This window comes from Triplophysa dalaica, chromosome 11 (genome assembly GCF_015846415.1).
Source record: "Triplophysa dalaica isolate WHDGS20190420 chromosome 11, ASM1584641v1, whole genome shotgun sequence".
NCBI classification, from domain to species: domain Eukaryota; kingdom Metazoa; phylum Chordata; class Actinopteri; order Cypriniformes; family Nemacheilidae; genus Triplophysa; species Triplophysa dalaica.
The window spans coordinates 21,297,946-21,322,444 of NC_079552.1; the positions used below are offsets into that span (position 1 = coordinate 21,297,946).

The 24,499-nt window shown below is 36.9% G+C and overlaps 1 protein-coding gene across 1 annotated transcript in view; it reads right to left on the bottom strand.

Moving 5' to 3' along the window:
* myom2b (myomesin 2b) overlaps positions 1-24,034 on the bottom strand; it is a 38,131-nt gene extending 14,097 nt beyond the window's left edge. Inside the window, exons 1-22 of the mRNA XM_056761327.1 lie at positions 23,984-24,034; positions 22,926-23,031; positions 21,594-21,645; positions 21,166-21,320; positions 20,920-21,006; positions 17,658-17,746; positions 16,896-16,946; positions 16,639-16,803; positions 15,818-15,979; positions 15,490-15,631; positions 14,144-14,343; positions 14,006-14,059; positions 12,082-12,209; positions 10,129-10,312; positions 9,700-9,874; positions 9,292-9,413; positions 5,687-5,874; positions 5,441-5,567; positions 3,433-3,612; positions 3,199-3,312; positions 290-452; positions 10-116 (exon numbers count right to left, since the gene is read on the bottom strand). Coding sequence (XP_056617305.1) covers positions 10-116; positions 290-452; positions 3,199-3,312; positions 3,433-3,612; positions 5,441-5,567; positions 5,687-5,874; positions 9,292-9,413; positions 9,700-9,874; positions 10,129-10,312; positions 12,082-12,209; positions 14,006-14,059; positions 14,144-14,343; positions 15,490-15,631; positions 15,818-15,979; positions 16,639-16,803; positions 16,896-16,946; positions 17,658-17,746; positions 20,920-21,006; positions 21,166-21,320; positions 21,594-21,645; positions 22,926-23,011 — 2,731 coding nt within the window. The 5' untranslated portion in view covers positions 23,012-23,031; positions 23,984-24,034. The remainder of the gene's footprint in view (positions 1-9; positions 117-289; positions 453-3,198; positions 3,313-3,432; positions 3,613-5,440; positions 5,568-5,686; positions 5,875-9,291; positions 9,414-9,699; positions 9,875-10,128; positions 10,313-12,081; positions 12,210-14,005; positions 14,060-14,143; positions 14,344-15,489; positions 15,632-15,817; positions 15,980-16,638; positions 16,804-16,895; positions 16,947-17,657; positions 17,747-20,919; positions 21,007-21,165; positions 21,321-21,593; positions 21,646-22,925; positions 23,032-23,983) is intronic.
* Positions 24,035-24,499: the final 465 nt, after the last annotated feature.

Sequence of the window (24,499 nt, forward strand, 5' to 3'; positions counted from 1 at the left end):
AGGCCTCACCTTCTGTTGAGATCTTGTGGCTGGCAGAGACACCGTCAGTATTTGTAACCGAGACGGAGAATGTGCCCACATCTTCCTTGGTTGGGTTCTTAAAAAGCAAAGTGGAGCTAAAGACGAAAATATACAAACATTATAGTCTGTCCAGTGGGGAAACAATAGGAATAAAAACAGAATTAAAGATTCACAGACTGGAGCGCTGCTCTCTATACGCTTTAAGCTAGTATGAATTGCAACGGGTCGAGTTAGGACCCTGCATGCATTGAAAGCGAGATTTGCTCACTGGCTGCCTGATGTTTTAACAGTGATTCCAGAGGAAAAATCTGTAATTTCTTGGTAGGATTTCTTCCAGGTGAACTGTGAATGCTCCGTTATTTGGCAGCTCTCGAAGGAGAGATAAATGTCACCTGATTCTTCATCGACCCCACACTTGATATCTTGGGTGCCTTTAAAATAACACAAAAGCATTTACACATAAGCTGATAAGCGGAGCCTATTAAATAGGTAGAGAAGGAAATTCTGGATTGATGGTGGGGATTTTTTATGAACAGATGTGTGGAAAGGGTTTAAAAAGTGGGTGGAACAAAATATAAATTTATCAGTTTCGCTTATTAATATTAAGTGAAATTATGTTTGCCCAGTCTAATGTCATTTACTATTTAAGAAGCACTCTACAGTGAACATTGCTGATCCACATTTTACATTTGACAGAAAGAAATGTTCTTGAAATCAAACATAGCGTATTCATTTTATGATGGACTGCAAAGTGCCAACCAAACAAAAAATGATTAAAATACCTTAACATGAATAGGTAGCTTCACCATTTTTTTACAGATAACTGTCATCATTTCATCGTGACATTTTATGTTGTAATGTTTTTTGATGACATTCTTTCCTTTTTTAATTCTGTTAAAGAACAACACTGGCATTGTAGTGAATCCACACAACCAGATATTAATTAAATGACCTCCTCTTGAAAGTAAGTCATACAGGTTTGAAGTGACCATTTTGAGGGTGAGTAAATTATGACAGAATCTTAGATTTAGGTGAACTCCATCAATAAACAAATACAACTAGTTCGGAACGTTGTGTATCCATGGCAACATATAGACCAGCACAGTTCTCACTAGTTCTTGTTCTTGTCTTGTGAATAGCTGTTATATGTTTTGAAATTGTCACAAGACATACAAAACCAAAGAGATGTTTTTGACGTGTTGGCAGATATGGTCTGTATGTTACAATGGATACGCAACATGTCAATCTAAATAACCTCAAGATATGAATATTTCTCTTGCAAACATTTCGTTTAGCTTCAGACGACATGTAATAGCCAACTAAATTGCAATGATGATGGATGTAGATCCCCCTGGATGTAGATCCCCCTGGAACCTCCTTCTTGGAGCTTCCAGGGGGATAAGGACCTACCAACCTCATCTCATGGGAATTCGTATGTATCTTATTCATATGAAATCATACAATGTAAATCATACAAAAAGTATGATTCTAAGCAATACTGAAACTCCTCCCCTAAACCTAACGTCACTGGCACGTAACAAATCATAGTAAAACATACAAAGTTGTGAATTCCCCTTCTGAGTGTTGTTCCCTCTTAAAATCGCATTAAAAAACACCCTATGAATTGTAAATAGTATAGTGTTTATATATGGTTAAGATATAAAATGATTGTGTAAGTAGTAAACAATATAAATGCAAACAGGGCCAAATGAGTTTTAATGCTTGAACTTGCCTCACAGTGAAGTGATTCGTTTCTCTTTAATACAGATGATGAGTTATTATAAGTCATGACAGAACAGTTGATGACCAACGTAGTTTTCCATGCTTATAACTTTACCTATCATATTGGTGACATTTGCAAATACTTTATGATGTTAATGATCTCCATGTCACACAAATAACGTAATAATGTACATAGATCGTCACAATTTTTAAAAATAAATTGTTATTTGGGTCCCCTTTAAAAATTGCTCTTGAGAAATGTTATCCCCCTAGCTGTCCCCCAATTTATACTTAGTAATATAATTAGACAACATGGAAATTTTAATATAAATTATTTTATGTGCTCAACTGAAGAAAAGAACGGGATCGCATGAGGTTCATTATGAGAGAATTTTCATACTCCTTTAATGTAAAATGTAAAGCAGTAGAATTGGTGTAGATCATATTAGTAATATATTTGCTCTATTGATATGTACATACTATATCATAGAGCTCAATCTGTAACAAACTTTGACATTAACAATGAAAAATAAACGCTTGCTTCTTTTTTAATATACTGTATTGTACGAACTACCATACCACATTACTGTGCATTTAAATTGTTTTTTTCCTTCAGTCCTATCAGAACAGACCCGTAACCCATTTTTAAACCGTGACTCATGAATCGTCAGCACTGGTTCATGATTTTGTAAATGATGGGCAATGAAAGGTGTGCAGCGCTGTGCAGAATCCATGCGGACCTTCTCGTATCCCATCAACCCATAGCAGGCTTTTCTTCTCCATATCGCTCTGCTGTATGGAGAACATCTCACCAAATCCACAACACACACATGCAGACGCATGAATCCACAGTGCACTCTGCTGGCTGCTGCGGAGTTTTATCTGCCCTCATCCTTCTCCAGATGCATCCGCTCAGCTCGTCCCGTGGCTGCTTTCCTCTTATCGGCAGCAGTACAGACAGCTGCTCCCCGAGACACTCCGGAAACGCCTCCTGTGGAGTGTCCCACACAACCCTGCGCAGCTGTCACTATCTTTCACCGCAAGCCCCTCTCACTTCTTAAAAAGACCCCTCAACCCTGAAGATCATCTCAGCCCATCCCCTTAACCCTGTAGATCTAGAATGTACTGATATTCAGTGCTGTTAACCGCTGTCAAACCGAGGCAGCGTTGTGTACTGTTAGTGGTTAAGTCAGGGTCATTTAGAAAATCTTCTTAGTGCACGTGTCTTGTGTTACTGTGAATAATTTATCACTGCGTGTTAACGAAAATACTTTTATAGCACTTGTTTATTTTTAACCAAACATTGACCGGTCCATACTGAATAGACGTATTATAGCGAGCTTAAGAAGCACAATTGATGATATTATTGATGTCAGACTTTCTTGATATTTTTACTAGCTAGTGTGTGAGGTTGAATGGACTTTAAAGTGAGCTTTTATGATGTGTGTGTTTTACCTGGCAGTGACTTGACACACACAGAATCAGACGGTGTTGAAGCCATCCCGATACCGCTGGCGTTCTCTGTCCTCACACGGAAAACATAAGATGCCCCCGTCTCTAGACCCTTGACCTGAAGACCAAAACCACACGGGCGATGAAGCTACTAAACACGCCACCACCAATCAGAATTGCTGAATACTTTAATCAATGTAGTTTGTCGTTATGAGTTGGTATACACAAAGATCCTTTCCTTTAGATAGCAGTGGTTGACTGATGCTTCACTAGCTTTGCTCCAGGTATCAGAACCTTTCTTGGACACCTCGACGTAGTATCCGGTGACAGGACCGGCCCCGGTGTAGACGGGAGCCTTCCACTCCACCACCACAGATTCGTCTCTCACCTCAGTGAAGGTCAGATCATAGGCTGGACCTAAAAAGCACAGGTTCAAGGTCACTGTGATGATTAAGACCATTTTGTTTTTAGATGCTTGGGTGACTCTCCCAATACCTTGATCAGGTCACGTTTCGCCCCAAAAGAATAAACAAATTCGATTTTGTTTGACAAAAATGAACACCATTGCGATTTTGACATTGTTATATTGGTTTTAGCCATTTCTTCTTTTTACGGCAATAAAGTTTGTATTACATTGTAATTATGTAATAATACGCCTTAAGTGATTTTCAATACTGACAAACAGATCAGAAACAAGGCAATTTAACACAATTAGCATAATTTATACATATTTGGTAACACTTATTAGTACTTATTAAGCACATATTCTGCATAACCATACTTTACATCCCTAGTCCTACCCAATACGTAAACCCAACAAATACCTTACTAACTATTAATAAGCAACAAATGAAGAGTCTATTGAGGAAAAAGTCGTAGTTAATGGTTTGTTAATGGGAAGCATTGCCCCCTATACTACAGTGTGACCAAATATTTTACTATTTACTGTACTATGATCAATGGTACAGTATTAAGTGTATTAAAAGAGCAGTAGCATTAACAAATCAATTAAAATAAAATAATACAAATTTGAATGTTAATGATCCTAAAGATAGACTTTATATTCTTTATGAAACATAAGTGTTGTTATAAGTATTATTATTTTCATTGTTTTTCAAATAGTGGTTCTTTGCTGGTTTCATTAGACTTTACTTGGGTTTTGTCATTTATGTTAAAGATAAAGTAACTATACACAAATCAAAAGAGTTCTCACACCAGAAAACTGTAACCTAAGATCAAAGTACTTGTAATCAAGATGTTCAAACAAGTAAACAAAGAGGAACTGCCTCGGCAGAATTTGCACTGTCAAACAACAAGCACCCGAGCAGCATTTGCCAATACTTGTGGTCTTTACCCATCATGCATGAGTGTTTAGCATACATAGGGCTTTTACTTCCTCTAAAGTGTTCTTGGAACAACAGAGATACATTTCTGTAGCTTTCCTGTAGATCAGTGGTAAGAGCATTGGGTTAACAACGAAAGGCTGTGGGTTCGATTCCAGGGGATGGCAGATACCTAAGTATAAATGTATAGGATAATGAAATGTAAGTCGCTTTGGATAAAAGCGTCTGCCAAATGCATAAATGTAAATGACTTAATACAGATTTAAGCTCTGTGTCATTCCAACATTCTACGTAAGTGATAATGTACAGGCAGCTGGTTGTTATTGCAGAAATTAGCCACTACAGTGTGATCAGGACCAGAAGCGAAGCAGAGGGTCTTGTATCACACCGAAGGATCTTATTTCGCGATAACAGCCGGCTGCTTTTACATAATCCCGCTTTTTATGCGGCAACTTGCCACATGAGAAAATAACTGGACATAAAATGTGAATTTGAAATATTTTATTAGCTAATATTGACCGAATGCAGACCTTCCGCGAGGAAAAGCCGTTTACTTTCGGTTTTAATGTAAGAAAGGACGTTCACACGTCACAAATAGGCAAATTGTTTTAACCATTTGTTAATATAATGTCATATATGTTATTAAAAGACCCTCTCAAAATGAGTTGCAGCATCCTGTTTGCAAGGTGTTATTAGTTTTGAGGGGTTGTCATTTGAAAAGAACAATCCTTGGAATGTCGCGACTGGCTAATCAGAATCGAGCATTCAAATGAGCCGTCTAATAAAAGCATATAAAAGCAAACTAAATGTATCATAAACGTTTTATAAACACTTTAGAAACGTTTGTGAAATCAGTCTATATTTCATATAGTTCAGGGTGAATAAAGTAAAACTTTCAGTACCTGGCTCGGGCATAGTCCAAGCTTCACATTTGAACTGATCACTAGGGGTAGAAGCCTCACCCAGGCCAACCAAACTGGCCCCGTGGACCTTAAACTGATACACTGCACCAGAAGTCAGACCCCCAACCTTCAGAAAGAACATCAATTCATCTTCTTACTAATTATGACACGGTGAATAAATATTTCATATCATTATATTGTAAACCCAATCAATCCCTTATACACAATGATGCAGGGGAACGATACCTTGTGCAATCTTTCCTTTAGGGGTGGAACGTTGATCTCCTTCCATGTCATCTTGGCCACGTTGCATTTGTCAATGTAATAATCGTTGACCTCTGCTCCTCCAGAATGGATGGGCCGCTTCCAGGAGATCACCATGGATTCCCCATCACAATACAGCAGAGAGATGGCATAAGGAGCAGAGGGCAACTCTGCGGAGAAGACAGATTACTTTATCCCGCCGTCCCCATTACTCAATGTCTGGAACAGCGCAGGCCATAGCTCCGGTTTGTAATATGCACATTTTGGAGGGCACTGTTGTGTCTGGAGGTGTAATATACAGTAGAAGAGCGAAATGCATCTTAATTAGTTTCTGTACATATTGTCAGACCTTAGCCAGAAATGGTGGGAATGCTTGTCAAGCAAAAAGTCAAAGTTTAAACTATAGGGTTCGCATGGAGTTCACATGGATTTCCATGAAATTATTTAAAAGCTACGTAGGATTCTTTGCTCATCCTAGTTATATGTGTATCATGCAGTTATGTTGGTGGTAATACAGTAATACTATATTAAATGCATCAATGTCATTGGAAACCATTTTCTGTCATTTCTGTCTTTGGGTCTGGTGCTGTAAGTGGCTCTTAATCTCAAGCATAGGATTTTCAAAAACTTGTTTGACTTGCGTCAATTTTTAAACCAATATAGGGAATGGTTTAGAAAAGTTTTGAGAGGAACAGGGTTGGGTGTAACTAGTTACTATTTATTTAATTACTAAGTAATTAGTAACTGTAATAATATACATTTTCCCTTAAAAAAAGTAAAGTAAGGGATTACTCTTAGTTTTTCTGTAATTTAATTACAGTTACTTCTGATGTAATGGAACTAAATACTGTTTAATGTATACAATAGTGGAATTTACATTAAAATTCAAAGTCTATGGGCCCTATCTTGCACCCAGCGCAATTGACTTTGTACACCGACGCATGTGTCATTCCTATTTTGCACCCGCGCAAAGCGCGCTTTTCCCTCCACAGAAGCACGTCGCTAAACTAGTGAATGAACTTGCGCTCCCTGGGCGGTTCAGCGCAAAAAAGGAGGCGTGTTCCGGCGCAAACAATCCCTGGTGCTATTTTGCTGTTCCATTAAACAATTGAGCCACTGACCAGAAAAAACCTAGTCTAAAGTCAGTGGCGCGTTGCGCGTTGTTCATTATGCTATTTTAAGGGCGCATGCTTGACCATAATGTATAGCGTGCACAACGCGCATACACTTTGCTCATGTAATCTACACAGATGCAACAGTTATTTTTGCAAATCATAAATTGTTAAACTAAAAAAATATTAACACATGAGATGACGGAATTCATTGTGGTGTGCCACGAAGATGTGAAAAAATAGGCATAAATCTAGCTTACAAATTATTCAGGCTAATTGTAGTAATTAAGGATCAGACCTGTTTGCCCAATAGTGGCAATAAGACATATATGTATATAAGGACATCTGACAAATTGGTTTGTCCGTCAAGAACCAGGAAAAAAAAATCGACTGAAAAACTGAAAAAACTGAAAGACTGAAAAAAAGACTGTGAAATCATCTTTACCATAATGTAAGTACATTAAAAACCTTAGTCTTCAACTTACCAGTTAAGTTGAGCGTGCTCATATTTTTGCGCCTGGTAAATACGCCATAATAATAGCAATCCATAATGGAACTTGCGCACCTGCTTTTAAAGGGAATGTTGGATGACGCTCTGATTGGTTTATTTCACGTTACGCCCAAACCACACCTATGAATAATGAAACTACTTCAGACCAACCCATTTTAGATTTGCGCCGGGCGCAAGAGCCATTTATCCAGCCGGGAAAATAGCAACAGCGCCGAGACCCGCCCACAAAGTTACTTGCGCTTCGCGCTTTGACACTTGCGTTTCAGATCGTTAAAATAGGGCCCAAAAACTTTAAAATGCATGCATTAATGTATCTTTCTCACATTTGTTATACTTGATTTAGTTACATGATATAGTTTAATATGATTTATTTGAATGAATTAAGAGTCGTTTCATGAATTACTTATCTAATCAAGGTTGATATAGCCTAGGATACAGAAAGTAATATGTTATTAAATACTTTTTGTAGAGAGTAATTTGAACAGTAATCTTACTACGCTATTGAATATGTAATTAGTAATTTACCCAACACTGGAGAGGAATAAAGAGATTTTTTTTAGAAGAGACAAAAGGTGAGCTTGTAAAAATATTACATCATCGTAATATCATGGCGAATCAGTGTCACACAATATGGTTCCATGACAGTTTGGACAAAATCGTTTATTCTATATTACTTAACAATTTATTATACACGTTCTTTGACGTTGAGAGAAATAGTTGATATAGTTGATAGTTATATAGAGAGATCTTATTCGATTTTTCGCCAAGCTGAAGTCAGATCAAAAACAGCTGTGACACTTGAAACTCAAAAACTCAAAAGACCATTGTGTAATTTTTTGTGGGATCTTGCCGTAAGGTTTCATATTGCAACAGATGGCTCACTTCCCCTCTCCCTTTTGAAGCACTACGGAGGCTAAGAGAGGATTAAGATGTCTTCACGTTTTCGCTTCTTTGCCGAAGGTGAAACGTATTTACTCTGTAGAGCAGTTTGTCCGTTTAGGGCTACTGCAGATACAACATGGTGAATTCCATGCAAGGAGACCCGCGGTGTACAGTATGTAGATAGAAATAGCTCATTCTAAGATAATAAAAACATAACACGTCATTATGTAAGATCTTTATACACCTCTGGACACGTAGTTATGTATATTATATTACATATCTGTCAATAGATCCTCTAAAAATTATTCAATGGACCTTTAATAAACACAACGGTTCAACCTGACAACATCTTTTTACGTCACATAATTTATTTCACAAATGAACATTTCTTAAAATTCATATTTCGTTTTTTGAATGTCCAATTATTTAAAGCATACCCATGTGTCAATGCCTTACTTTAAGATCTTTACTGACCTCTTGTCAGATTAATGAAATAAAGTCTGGTGGGTTTCTCTTTTCCATTTCGGTTTCTTTTTTGTTTTTTTTTGTGTTTGGTTGCAATGCTCCCCTTAATACAACATGCTGCTGAAGAATTGTTTTCAGCTGTGTTTGGCAAGAGTTAAAAATTCAAAATAAACCACACTGCAAAAAATGACTTACTTCTTGTTTTCCAGTCAAAATGTCTACAAATTTTTGAATCAAGATGCATTTTCTTAATGAGCAAAATGACCTAAGAAAATAAGTCTTTTTTTAGTCAAAAATAAATCCTGAATTAAGGTCTACCTTTTTCTTAGTACCTCAATTGAAGATTATTTTTCTTAACCCATTGGCAGATTTTTTGCTTGCTTGAAGCACAAATTCACTAACATTTCATATTTCTCGACTAAAAACAAGACTTATTTTCATAGGTCAGTTTGCTCATCAAGAAAATGCTTCTTGATTCAAGAATGGTTAGTCTTTTTTTCTTGATTTCCAGTAAAATTGTCTAAGTAAGAATGTCATTTTTTGCAGTGCATACTTGGTTTTCTTGATGGAATATTGAAGGAACTGTGTCATGAAAGCCCATGGACGGGCATACTTACTCAGAGCGGCTCTCACAGAAAGAGGGGCAGACTCCTGAGATTCATCACTAAGGCCCAGCTCATTGATGGCTTGTACACGAAACACATAAGTTTCACCGGTGGTCAGGCCGTGTACAACAAACCTGCGGAAAGGCAGCGGCTCAAGTCAGGGTGGTAGTGAAAGAGGAAGTCTCTATTTTATTGTTTGATCCTATGCAAGGAATAACTCGCTCAAAAGAAACATGTCAGCATCAGAAACTCCCTTAAATAAGCTGTGTGGTTTTCCAGTTTTACTTGCTGCAGTAATATGTGATGATGTTTTCTTTCAATTTCAGTTCCTGTTATCTTATGGTGGAATTTTTCTTTTTTTATGCACATGCGGATGTGTTAGTATATTAGATATACTGTATAGTGTTACATATCACATACTTGGTCTTCTTATTTGGCTTGTGATTGGCTGAGGTCCAGTCCTTTGAGCCTTTTACACAAGAATCAATGTAATATCCAATCAGGTTATTGGGGTCTTTCGGAGGAGCCCACTGGATCAGAACCGAGGTGTCCGTCTCTCTCGTAGCAACAACTTGTCCGGGAGCTGAGGGCACACCTGAATAAACACAAAACTTCAGTTCAGCTTCCAGTCTTCTCAATCCCTTGATGAGATATCATGTATGAATTAGTTCTACCGCAGTAATGGCAGATAAAAATTCATTATAGGCCTAATAACAACATCAAAGTCACAGCCAGAGCAAACTTCAAAGATCTACATCCCGTTTCATATGCAACAGTTCATTTCAATATCTTAACTGAATACATCAGAGGCATGGTGGTCTTTGTGACACGCTCATTTAGGCAATTTACCCTTCAGCTCTAGAGTCTTTACAGGTTTGGAGGGCTCGGATGGATCGCTGATGCCGTACATGTTGGCCGAGAGCACGCGGAACTGATAGTCCTTCCCTTCGGACAGGTCAAAGACGGCATATCGAGGAGATCTGATGGGCACTTTAGTGTTCACTCTCTGCCAGGATCCACTTCCAACCTGAAGCTGTGTTGGATCAAAGCAAAATCATTATTTAACACAATGTGCCTTGTGAAAGATGACTGATGGTTCCCCTACACATAAATTCACAAGACAGAAAAATACTTTTCTTTCTTAAGGTTAGATACTATGTTTCTATCTCAATTTTTCTCTTCAATGAGATTAAATTGAGAACAAATGGAAATTTTCTTATAAAATTCTCTCGAGTAAACTGACAACTCTGACTAATCGTTGTCTTAGAATTATTAGGTTCTATCTGACAATTTGGTCAAAATTTAGTGAAAACATTCAGTCTAACATCCTGTGAAAACGTATTTACATTATGCTATGTTGTTTTTTACCTGTGTAAGTTTTGGGACAAAATCTAATTTTAATTGGGTTCTATAAGGTGCTATCTGTGAGCCAATCAGCACTTTGAATGCACACAAGAGGACCAATCAGGATCAGTTTTCTCTGTCATGTGGCCGGAGTTATATTGGGAAATATCTGAGAAAACAGTGCAATGCAAAACAATGCTTGAAAGAAACGTCAAGGTTTACTGTTTTATTGATAATCTTGACAATAAGAGCAGCTCAAACTAGAGTTTTTTTCTTTTGTTTTAGGTTTGTTCATTTTATTAATAGTGGGGCTGTAAAACGATTAATCGCAATTAATCGCATCCAGAATAAAAGTTTATATTTACATATTATGTGTCCGTGTATTGTGCATATTAATTTTGTATTTATAAATACAAAAACATACACAAAAAAGTATTTTTTGGGTGAATGATCGATATTTACCAATAATTTAAATTACATATAAACGTTTATGCATTTTATATTTTATATGAAATTTAAATTATTGGTAAATATCAATAATTCACACAAAGAAAATTATAAATAATATATATATACATTTATGTGTATGTTTTTGTATTTATAAATACAAAATTAATATGCACAATACACGGACACGTTATGTAAACACAAACTTTAATTCTGGATTTGATTAATCGCGATTAATCATTTGACAGCCCTGATTTATAGACACAAAACAAGCCAGCAGCACCACTAAATGAATGGTCTGAAGATAGAATTTTATAATTCTAAACGGAAAGTGATTTTTCAGAATCGGAAGTTTCTATATACATTTGACCTGTTCCAAAACTCACCATTTAATGTCACAAACTGAGCTCAGATTTGCAACAAGTTCAGGAAAAACAAATGGATACACAATGGAGATCTTAATCAAATTCTAATGATTCTTTAAAGGTATGAAAGAGCCATCACCTAGCAGTAAAAATGATCTCTGGGCTGTTTTTCCTCAGAAAAAATACTTCAGTAGAGGTGTTTCTTCTAGAGATTCAGAAGAAATCTCAACAGTACCTTACACTTCTACAATACCAAAATATAAACATAAATGTTTCTTATCAAATTCTTCATATACAAAATTATTTGAGACATACTGTCCATTTTTTTATACTTCTATTCTCTAATTATGTTAATTGACAATTTGATTCTATTTATATTTCTTACAAAACTTTTCAAGAATGTCACATGACACAGTCGAATCTCCAAAAGAGCAAACTTTGGGCAACAAACATTTCCTTGCGGCTGTGCTACATAAGCTCATTCAAACCAATGGATGAAAGACTTTAAATGTTGTTAACAGTAAATGTTCCTCATCAAATGTTTCTTAATGGATTGCTACGGTGCCGCAAGGACAAAACTAAATCGATGAAATGTAGTTTGCGGAAGTTGGGCCGGCCAAACGCCTGCCAGCAAGCAGATACTAACCTTCTCAATGTAATACCACATGGGGGCTTTTCCATGGTAGACTGGAGCCAACCAACTGAGCACGACATATGTTCGGTCCGTCTCTGAGACACAGACTTTAGAGGGAGGTCCAGGAGCTATTCCCTCGGCTGGAGGCAAAGCACATCAAACAGAATTACTGGTTTTCCCTCGACACACTGTACACACACACACACACACACACAAATAACTGCAGGAAATGTCTCAAGATTATAGATTGAAATGTGAATATCATCTTTCCTGCTTGTGTGGTTAGATATAAGCAGAATGCTTGATGTGTTCATCTCACTGCAGATGTTTGTATGATCCCGTCCTGATGGAATTCTCATCAAAAACTAATCAGCACCTCTCAGAAGAGAAACAATTACGGCCTGGATAATTATTGCTCATTTCAAAAACCAAAACCATGACAAGAATAAGAAAAAAGCACAAAGTGACGGCTGCTATCAGCTAGTAAAGACTACAAATACAAAAATACATGAAGCTAATTGAATGGGAATGGGAATGATATTTTCGAAATATACATAGTTTTGCTTCTTACACTCTTAAAAATAAAGTTGCTTAAACAGTTCTTAACAGCTATGCCATATAGAGGAACCATTTTGATGCTTAAAGAACCATTTCTTTCTTACCTTTTATTAACTAAAGAATGTTCAGATGTTAAAGGTTCTTTGTGGAACCAAAAGGTTCTTCTACATCTAAGAACCTTTTGAAGCACCTTTTTTAAGGGTGTACATTTTGAACAATCCATCATTTTTGGGTTAAAATAAAATCAGTTATTGAGCCAGTACATAAAGTAAGCAATGAGTCTGCCTTCCCCAACAGTGAGCTAATAATAGTTATTTATAATTCTAGCTGTTGGGTCAGATTTTACCGGAAATCTCATTTGTTTTTTAAAAACACACAGGTGATTTTTTTAACAATTATGTCATAAGAAAGGAGTTACAGATTTTAAGTTTTAAGAATAAAAAGTGTTCCTAAAAGGTCTGTTGTGATCCCAGTTGTGATTTTCTCATGATTTATTTATCAATGTATTAAACCTCTGAAGCTCTGGTGCATATTTTGCATTTTTACCTGAATTTAAGACTGCCCTACCCGCATACATTGGATTAAATTGATAAAAAAAATAGTCTAATTATACAGAATGTTTGACAATTATTCGGTTTAATTGTCCTCAAGTTTAAGAGGTTAAGATTTTGCCAGCATACAGGACAACAATGACTGTCCACAATGGCCTTCATATTTATTGATTTTCTCAGTTATTAAAAAGAAATGTTAATGTTTTAAGACATTAACCAAATCAATTAATCATAATATCACAAAGGCTTTATCTGGAGTGAGAAAGTATTGAAAAATCTGCGAAAAAACGACAAGGAGGGAATAAATCAATAAAGCATTGTGAAAGGCAAAATTTAATCAGGCATCCCATGGTCTGAATCACAGGAGAATGAACAGGGATTTCCATTTCTGCAATAACAGACTTAATGAGTGGATCTCTCTACAGGATTATATGTAATGTTAACTGGGAATTTGGCAATTAAATTAATTATAAGAAAGGGGGGACTTTTACAGTACCCCCAAGAACTATCTGTGATAAAATATTCCTTACATATTTACACATCTTTGTGTTTGTTTGTTTTTATTATCACTAGGGTGATATGAAGTAAAATATAATTAAAGATAGTACGAGACAGCACTGGTCTGGCATGCATACTTCAAGTAAGTGAATGAGGCACTGCAATGCTCAATTTTAACAGAGTTTTAACTGATCGTGTGATCTGTGTACAATATAACAGCTTTGACAAGTCCTCTTAAATGATTTTAAACATATCTTTTTGGATTCTATTTATTTAACTAAGATGTTTTGTTACCAGAATTTATAAACACATAAGAAAATGTAGACTACCTTCAAGGTCATCATAGTAAGTCACAATGTCGAGTTTCCCACCAAGTTTTGTCGCTGTCAAAAGAGATGTCATAAATAAAATAGTTTAATGATCACACACTAAACACAGATCGAAAAATCTATCTTCATGGGTCTCACCCTGAAGTCTCTCAAACTCTGTTGGGTCCAGAGCGGCAACAGGTTCAGATACTCTGGAGGATCTTCCGATGCCGCGGGCGTTGACGGCCCGCACACGGAAGTAATAAGAGTGTCCTTCGAACAGGCCCTGCACGGGATATTTGCAGATCTTCACGGGGGAGTCGTTACATTGCACCCAGTTCTCTGTTCCGACCTCACATCTGCCCAAGAGGAGTGAAAGAAAACACATGAACGATACAAGATGATCCTATCATTACCTCTGCGCTGAAAGAGAGAAAATTACAGCCCACATTTACGTTCTGAGGAGATGATATGAGCTAAGGATAATTGCAGAGCCATGCATCAGTAAACAGCCTGATTGCCGTCCGATGAGAGTAAATTTCAGCTTGAAAGTATTGCAGCTCAAAGTGACAGACAACAAACTAAACACAGCCGCCATAGCATATGCAAAAAAAACTTGTTCTAGGCAACTTTTTAATTTGTCTCTGTTTAAAAGGCCATAGCAAACTGTTGTCTGTAAACTATTATGAAGCTGTTTAAGTACCACATAGAAAAAAACATTTTTGAGAATTGTCATAACATTACAAAATAATGTTTCATTGAGATTAAGCAAAAAAAACATGAAATAATCAATCACTCCAATTGTAATATTTTTAATATCGGCTACACTTAACATTACTAAATATATTAAAAATTTTATACAGTAGTTTAAAATTATTATAGATCAAATTTAAAACTATATAAATTATAATTGGGTGAATTTTTTTTATTTTCATTTCTTCAGATAAATGTTTTACCATTTCCCAAGTGCAGTGTGCAATACTGTTTTTTTTTAAAAACATGACAATTGTATTAAGATATGTTACCATTCGATTTTTTATTTCTTTCCTCTTTCTAATCAATATTCAATTTACTTAAATATTATTTTTTTCATTTACAATCAAGAACAAGCAGTGGACTGGATGATCTTTTCGAAATCATAAAATGTACAGAATTGTGTGATTTTTAGTGGCATCAAGCAGTGAGGTTTCAAAATTGAAACAACAAAACTAAGACCCAGAACTAAGATGTCATCACGTTTTGCTTCTTTCCGTAAAACATATATACAAAGAGAAGTTTGTCCGTATGGAGCTAATGTAGAAACAACATGAAAATAACATTCCATGCAAGCAGACACCTCTGAACACATAGTTATATATATTATATTGAATTTCTGTGAAGACCCCCCCCCAAAATCACACACAGCACCTTTAAGTGTCCAAATAGTTTTGGTGGCTGTATGTAAGGCAGCAATTGCCTTCTATATATAACACATATACCAAGAACATCATAGTCAGCACAGTCACCTGTCAACAAAATATCCAACGATGGGACCTTCAGTGGTGGTATTAGGAGGTTTCCAGGACAAGATGACATAATCTCTGTTAGCGTCATGAATCTTGAGATCCATTGGGGCTCCAGGAGCTTGAGGAACTGGAGGTGGACCATCTGCCAAAACAACGCATAGTGACTTCACACATCACATGACTGATGCACCGATGTGATGATTAAACTTTGTAATACCGTTAAATGTTATTGTCATTTCTATAAATTGTAATAATCTATAGGCCATAAAACGGACAAAAGTTAAAGAAGAATTTTCAACAAGCCAAGGAGAAGTTCCCATCTCTGTACCATCAACGAAGACGTACGCCCTGTGGACCGCATCTCCTCCCTTGGTCACCATGCGGAGGGTGTAAAGACCCTCATCATCCTTAGCCAGTTGAGTCAGTGTGAGCTTAGCAACACCACCCCCCGACTCCATTTTCACCCACTTTGATTCTTTCAGAAGGTGCTCTAGAGGGACCACAGAAAAAGGCTCTCACAGGAAAGGAAATGAAAATATTACATGTGTAGCATATAGTGCAGATCCGATGTGGAGGTATAATTTTATCATGAGGAAATGAGATCGGAGTGAAATAATGAATCATAAAAGACAATTTACTCCAGTGAGCAGGAGGTGATGTCTTTGAAAAAGGATGTAAGAGTCGTGTTTCGCCAGGTACACGACTCTGTAGAGGAAAAAATATATATAATTTAAATGTTCTGAACATGTGACAGTCATATTTCACAAACAAAAAAGAAAAGAAAGTAAAGGATAAAGAAAATATAGCCTATTTTAAGATTTTGTTGCACTGCGATTGTAAATAGAAGAGACTTGTCATTACTAATTTTTAACAAATGGGTAACAATCACAATATTTTAAAGTTTTGTTTGTTTGGTCATAGTGTACAGAAAAAAAGAAAATGACAAGTCTCAGACCAAGCAAAAGCTTTTGCCAACCGGTTGCATCAGCAGTTGACTGAACTTACCTGTCTTTCAGTGCATCAGTTACGACTGCTGGGCAGATTTTACATCACCTCATTAATATTTATGAGAAAACTGGTACAGTTATGTACCTCAACTTTAGAATCATACATAATTCTGCTTTCAGAATTATGTGGTCCATTTCTCACCATCTCTGTACCAGAGCGCTTCAGGCTGAAGGTTGGCCAGGTTGGGGTTAATGGTCATCTTGCAGGACAATGTGACCTTATCACCTTCTGTCCCAAAGCTCACGCCAAACGTCTCAGTGAAGGTGATGTTAATTTTTGTATACTTGATTTCAGGTAAAATGGCACCTGGGAAAGCAAAAACAGGGGAACAATTTCTCCCTTCCATTATCTGTACAGATTTTTTGCTCTTTTATATAAAAGGGGGTTTTCACACGTACACTCGTAAGGTAACCAGGAATAAGCAGTCGATTTTTCTTCCTCTTTGACCCCTGTAAAGCAGACATGTACCGTTATAGTTGGCAGGCATGTTTTCATTATAGGAATAGTTTCCTCCTGCAAAATTCTGTCATGATTTACACGCCCTCCTGTCATTTCAAACCTGTATGACTTTCTTCCCTCTGCAGAACACAAAAGAAGACATTCTGAAAAATGTGCCGTTGGTCCCCATTGACTTGCCCAACATTTTTTTGTATATCTTCTTTTGTGTTTTGCAGTAGGGTGAGTAAACCATGACAGAATTTTAATTTTGAATGAAAACTGTTACTTTAACAAGAATAATTCACTGCAAAAACAAAAATGCATAAAACATTATGATTTATATTTTACATGTTTTTCTTGTATAGGTAAAACGTGTATTAGTGTTAAACATTAAATCTATCCCAACTTGTGACCGAACATTGCTCTGTTCGTTTTAGCGTCCGAACCCATCCTTACATACGACTCAGATTCAACCAATCACGTGAGTGTGTGGGTGGGACTATCTGTCTCCCTTACAAATAGATGATGGCTGAAACATTTCAATCATTTCAGTTATGCAGAAACTACACAGCTCTTTATTATCATTTTCAGTGATGTCTGTTGGGAAATGTTTACTAATTTCAGTGATCTTTTATATTGAATAAAACAGAGGTACTCTTCTGACACTAATATAAGTTTTTGGCGTCAGAAAGGTGGTCAGTGTGTGCCAGTAAAGGTCTTACTTTTCACAATGATTGAAGCCTGGGAAGAAGCCTGTCCGTGTGAGTTGGAGGCAACGGCCGCGTACATTGCCGTGTCATCGGTTACGCACCTTTAAAACACATTCACAGGTGTTTAATCAATACACGTCTGGATGGCAAGCTCATCTTCACCCATTTGGCTAATGAATCAGTCAATAAATAATCAGCATGATTGCTATTTGATTGGATATATGCCACAGTCATTTCCTAATTGACATTTGGAAAGCACACAAAGTGCTTCCCCATCATGATGGATAAATTGGCAGTTAACTAATGCTCTAATGTCAAGAGGATAATTGCTCCAAACTAAATGGTAATGTAACTAAGCGCCCGCTTTCACGTCGTGTTCAACACGGGAGGCTCTGAAGCTTGAATGGCAAATCCGAGACGCAGGGAAGGGGGAAGAAAACGAGAAGTTTGTAATGTGACCTTCAGCCTGACCGTGCTATATTAGAGTTCGCTCCCTGGATGCCACAATATTGAGAGGCACGGCTGTTTGTCAAAGGGTGAGAGGTTCGCTCTTTTTGGATGAAATTCAGAATGCCACGCTTCAGCTGTGAGCTTTGGGTTGGGAGTGTGAGGAGTGGACGGAAAGTGACATAAGGGACACAGTGATTGTTTGTGGGACTGACGGCAGTGAAACTCGGCTCTCTCTTTCAGACGCCCAAGTGTCAGATGACACCGAACTCAGCACTTCGGCACGAACAGCTGACGGGAGCTCAAGACGTGGGCGGCGCGCCGACCAGCCCTGGACTAAATTGGAAACGTTCACATGCAATTCCATTGACACAACTTCCTTTTGAGGACATTTACTTGTTATTAAACTTTAATTGTGTGCAGGGTTCTTGTGGATGTTTAGAGGGCGAATTGCATGCCGCCTGTCAAGATGTGTCCTTTGGGGTCGTATTATACTTCAAAATTTTCCTTTGCTTAAACAAGACAACTTTCACGAACATTAGTGACTTTTCTTTTTAAATTCGCCGGACAACTGACCAGAATTTCCCTGTAAAATTTTGTTGGTTCAACGTAAAAGTTAATTGAAAAAGAGTTCATTAAACTTAAAAATATTAGTCAAAACCACGAGTTTGCATCAAATTCATTGAGTTAACTAATATTTTCACATTCATTTTAAAGAGTACAGAACATAATATCATGAAAATGACATTTCATGCCGTGTGTAATGTTGCCGTGTGTGATTTAAAGCAGTATGCCAAGTTTTAAATCCGAAGGTGAACGAATAACAAAGTTACTGGCTTGGAAAATAAGCAGTCAACTCTGAATCACACAAATGAGTCGTCCCTAATCCGATTCGCGCAGATTTATGTCACTACATATTGTCTACGTTTTGCTAGAACTGCCCACCAAACACTCCCTTTGTTCCATTTCGAAGGGCTCATCCCTATGCCCTAAGCCCTTCAAATTGTTTTACCCTCCGGAGTGAGAGCTTTGAAGGGTAAAAGGGTGTAGGGGACCAAACAACTATTTCTTGAAGTGCCTTTCTGCATCATCATCCCACGCCCATAAGGAAGCGGCGTCACCACACAAAGAATCTGTGCAAAGAATCATGGGAGCCAGAAGTTATCATCAGTAGTTCCCTACCAAAATCCTCCATTCTAAAGGGCCCTTTGAAGTGACTAGTTAGGAGCACTTCTGTTTCGAATGATCCTTCAGTATGGCGGCCATGATTGTTTCGAAGGGCCCTTCGGAGGGCGTTATTTCCCAGTTGGAAAGCAGGGAAAGTAGCTTGTGAGCCTCATTCATGGTACACCAATCACAGCAGACTACACCATCTGACCAATAACATCAGACTAATGATAGATCTGGATAGAAACATACATTGTTTCTTGTTTATTTTATTATTCTATTTCATTTATCCCATTTATTACAATATTCATCATATGTATTCATTCATTTATTTTATTATTCACTTCTATTCATATTATTTGTTCCTAACTTTCCTGTTGTTTAACCTCATTGGGAGTTGAATTGTGTCTTATGCTGATATGAGTATCCATTGGTCTCCATCTCAAGGTCCATAATAATGTCATGAGACAATGTTTTGATACTGTAATCTTGAATGGTTTAAAACACATATTGAATCTGTTTCTAGTCAGACGAAGTTTGACAGAGCTTGACTGAGCATCAACGCACAACTGAGATTATTCAATAAATCATTTGTCTGTCTATTTAACATCACTTCGTCTGCTGCCTGCTGTTCTTCCTTTCAGCTCTATATCTCCCTGGTGGTTACAACGGAGTTGATATTTCCAGATTTAATTTGTTCCTGACGGAGAGAGATCTAGTGAAACTGGACTCAAAGTTTAGATCTATAAGATCTACAAGCCACATCACCATAGTTGGATCTTTCACTAGGCTAGGGGATAGGAGGGGATTAGAGTCAGTCAAGAAGTAAGGTAAGAATAACTGCCTATTATCACAAAATAGTAGTGTTTTTACACCTTCTATGTACATAAACTATAGATAAAAACATAAAAATATATAAAAAATTTAAGGCAACCAACAAAAAGCAAAAAATAATGTTTTTCTAATTCAAAGTGAATATGCCTTAACATTGATTCCTAAAGCTGTAATGCAAAAAAAGCTAACGTTAATACATTATGAGTTTATGATTAAACTCAGTCCTGGAGGGCCTGTGTCCTGCGAAGTTTAGCTTCAACCCTAATCAAACACACCTGAACAGCTAATCAGGGTCCCACAATGCAGACTAGAAACTTCTAAACAGGTGTGTTGAGTCAAGTTGGAGCTAAACTCTGCAGGACTGTGGCCCTCCAGGACCGATATTGGACACCCCTGCCTTAACCTAACATCATTCACGGCAAATGCAGATTGTACTAAAATATTTGGATGAGATCATAGAAATTAGCCACCTGGTCAAATAGTTAGGAATAGAAGTTATTGAATGTACCCAAGGTAAACAAATAAGCATTAAAAAAGACTTCATTTATATGATAAATAGCTTTTTTTGTAAAATTGATGTCGAATTGGTCATTTACCCAAAGTTTCTGTAGTACAGGGAAGACAATGTTGAATGTGATTTAAAATCTTCAATAACATTATTATAAAATATATAATCCACTTACTAGCAAAGACATATGCATATGCAAAAGAGAGCCCGATACCTGATGTTGTTCACATACGTCTAATAAAATTTGCCATTCATTCTGTTCAATATGGATTCAGGCATTGCATCAATGTCAGAAAAGTTCACGAAAGTTTATATTACTTGAGGATGGAGAGGGCATGAAATCCAGCGCTGCTCTCCACAAAGTACTTTCCAGAGGAAATGTCCAGGATGACACCATCCCTGAACCTGTAGAATATTGTAAAACATGTATATTCTTGCGTAAGCTTCTCATAAATGTCTATACCGCTATATCACTCTAGGCCTATATGTTTTGCCTGGACAAGCTTCTAGTTTTTGAAGAAGAGAGAATTTGCCTAAACCTTTGAAGGTTGGATAAAGCCTTACCATTTAACGTGCGGGGTGGGATAACCCTCCACAGTGCAGAAAAGTTTAATATCTGTGTTCTCAAAAACTGTGTGGGACCTCAGCCTCGCCTGGAACTTGGGGCCCCTGATCATGGACTCCTCACGGATGTATTTCTCAGGCATCTTCCTCTCCACCTGATGGAAAGAGATAAATTATTCTCTGTGCTGTGGGCTGTTCACATTTAGTGATTTAGCAGACGCTTTTATCCAAAATGTTCAAAATATGTAACAACACGCATATGCTCATCCTACACCAAACAGTAAGCAATGAAACCCAATTATTTAAAATATAACCTGTATTAATGTTTAAGTATATAATGAAGAAATATTTACTGCATAACAACACTGAAATTAAATAATAACTTTTAAATAAAATTCTGATCAAGCTGCGATGTAAAGAGGCTTTACCACTTTCTGGATATTCCTGCGTGATTGATAATTCACCTCTTCAACAGCAGAGCTACAAAGATACAAAACAAATAAACCTACTATACTGTATATATAAAGAAAGAATCTACAGATTTACAGTATACAGTATATGAAAAATTAAATGCATTGTTTATTAATGTTTGGTCAAGTCACTTTTATTCCTCCAAAATTAATCATTATTGTATAATTTTTGGACAGTCATTCAGACTGGAGTATTCATGCATTTCATGCAACAGCAAAGCATTCAAAAAAGCATCACAACTTATTTTTAAAAAAGTCCTAAAATATTACTGTAGGTCATTTTTGATGATTATTTGTATAAAATCGTCATTTTAATATTGCCTATATATTGTTGCTTCCTCATTTTTATGCATGGTTCAGGTGAAACTGGCCTTGCCAACAAAACCAAAATGACCTTTTGACCTTTCAGGCTGCAAACGGTACAGAGTGAATAACAACTGCCATCACACACACAATGTGCCTGCTTCTCAATAAAACGAACTAATAAAAAAATTAAAACTTTAAAGCAGCATCTGCTGCTACTCATATGTTAACATGAATCATTTTTAACATCTTTTAAGGGCAACTCATTTTAATGAACTCAAACATAAAATGAAATGAATTGCCAATTTAATTTCTAATCCTGAATGTATTCCATTTTAATATGTTCCTTAAAGGCTTATAAAATATTTTGCAATCATAACTTCTTGGGGGCTGAAAATAAAACAAAAATCTGTTTGGGAATGAGTGCAGTAAATCCGTTTAAAAAAAGATCTCGACACAAGCTATTCGTTACGATTTTTTTATAACCATGAGTTGCCAGATCAGATTTTGCGAGAATAGTAAGTTTTACTTCTACACAATAATAAATACGTAAAGTAACATGCAACTTTATGGTTCAAAAAGAGATGGCGATAGAGATGCAAATGTTATGGATTGCATAACATAGAATATGCAATATAAAGACACAGCATGCACAAAGGTTAACCAAAATCAAAATAAAAAATCAAAACCAGTATCAAAACAGTATGAGATGCAGTATAGTGTCACATAACAGGAAATATTACAAAATGTTTTCAACTTTACACATCTATCTAAAACAGCCCAAGAAGATAATGATATTTCCATGACTTTGGGATGATGTTACCATGTTGGAGTTCAGTTACTGTTTGTAATACAGACATTTTAGCTAAGTTGGAACATTTGTGTAAATGTTTCAGTAGTGTTACATCTTGTCATTGTTTTACGACAAGTAGTTTTACTGTTTCTCTAAACAAATTATGACTTCCGATGCTTCACTATATACCTTACCTGGAGTATTCCCGCGCTACATATTTAGACTCAGTACTGCGGTAGTCATGACCGAAATGCTTGTGTCTGGTAACGACTCCAGCCATATTTGGCAACCTCAAAGGACCTACGAATCAAACCAGGAACAAAAACATGCAAAGGCATACAAGTCATAATGCTTCGATCGACAGGTGTCCAAATGCAAGCTGGAAGAAATAGAATGCCTATGGTTGCTCGATTTTCTCTCTTCTCAACGTTATTTGGGGCACAATGCTGTAATATATCCACTGTGCGGCTGTGTTAATATGATTTAGGTGTTGGGAAAGTGGACCTGTTTGTGGAGATGTGGAGGTGGGGGTGTTCTCAAGCTTTGGGCTAAAGGAAAGCCAAGCCTCGCGGTGGTTTAAAATTAGAGATTGGGGGATGGGATATTGAGCAATCCAAGGAGATGAGTACAGTATTTAAGAGTCTGTACTGTAAAGTGTACATTACCATATTGTTAATATTACTTAAATATAATGAAGGAAATGGCAAACAGCTTTTCATATGCAGAGTACTGGACACATGAAACACAATGCAATCTGTCAACATAAAAACAAACAAAAGACACAACCCTTCATGCGTACTCAAATGCAGCTTAAGGTTCAATGTACAATAACATCTATAAAATGGCATGTAAATCGGTGGTATGTCAAATCCAGCTTTCACATCCTTGGCATCATGCATCAGAAGCATTGGCACAGAAAAACATACTCAAAGTTCATGACAAACAGCTCCTTCAAGAAAGTTTAACAAAAATAAAGTAAACTAATAGACACTTGTCCTCATACCAAATACTCATTCGTCTGTCATCTACGAGTGCACTTAAAACAATTTCATTGCCTATGTTGTAATGCCCTTCAATGTCAAGTGCAGCTCCCATTGAAGCAAACATCATTTAATAGAGAACAACATCCACCAAGGCAGAGTTCAAAAGTTTCCTTCTCTCTCAACAGAGACATGGTTGTTTTTCTACAAGGCCAACTTTGCGTTATAATTTCAGAGGAAAAGTGTGGAAATAAGGGGGCTGGCATACTTACCCAGGAGAAAAGAAGAGCGCAGCGCAGAGGTAGACGAGCCTCTACCAGCTGATGAAAAGCACAATATTACCCATGCGGAATGCTGAGGCTCCCACATCCCATATAAGGCCAGGCATCAGACTATATATAGCATTTACACTAACTTCCCACATCATTTCCTAAAGGCTTTCACATATTGCACAGACGTGGATTTGGGGTTATGCCTGCCTACCTAGTGCAACCTGACACCTGAGTGTGAGTTTAGTTCAAGGTGAGTTAAAGGGAAATCATACAAGAAATTGTATATAGGGAAAAGTTATTTTTAGTAGATTTTTACTTCACTTTTATTGTTTTTTTTAGTTCTCAATTTGACATAAGGCCTACTGTTTTTTTGAGTAACAGCACAATGCTTAAATACTGTAGTGATTGTCTGAAGACAAGGTTACCAAAGCAGGTTCTCTTTTTTCACATTTCATTATAGGAAGTTTACAAACTGAATTGCATAAGTAACTGATTTTCAAACTGATTTTTCGGACA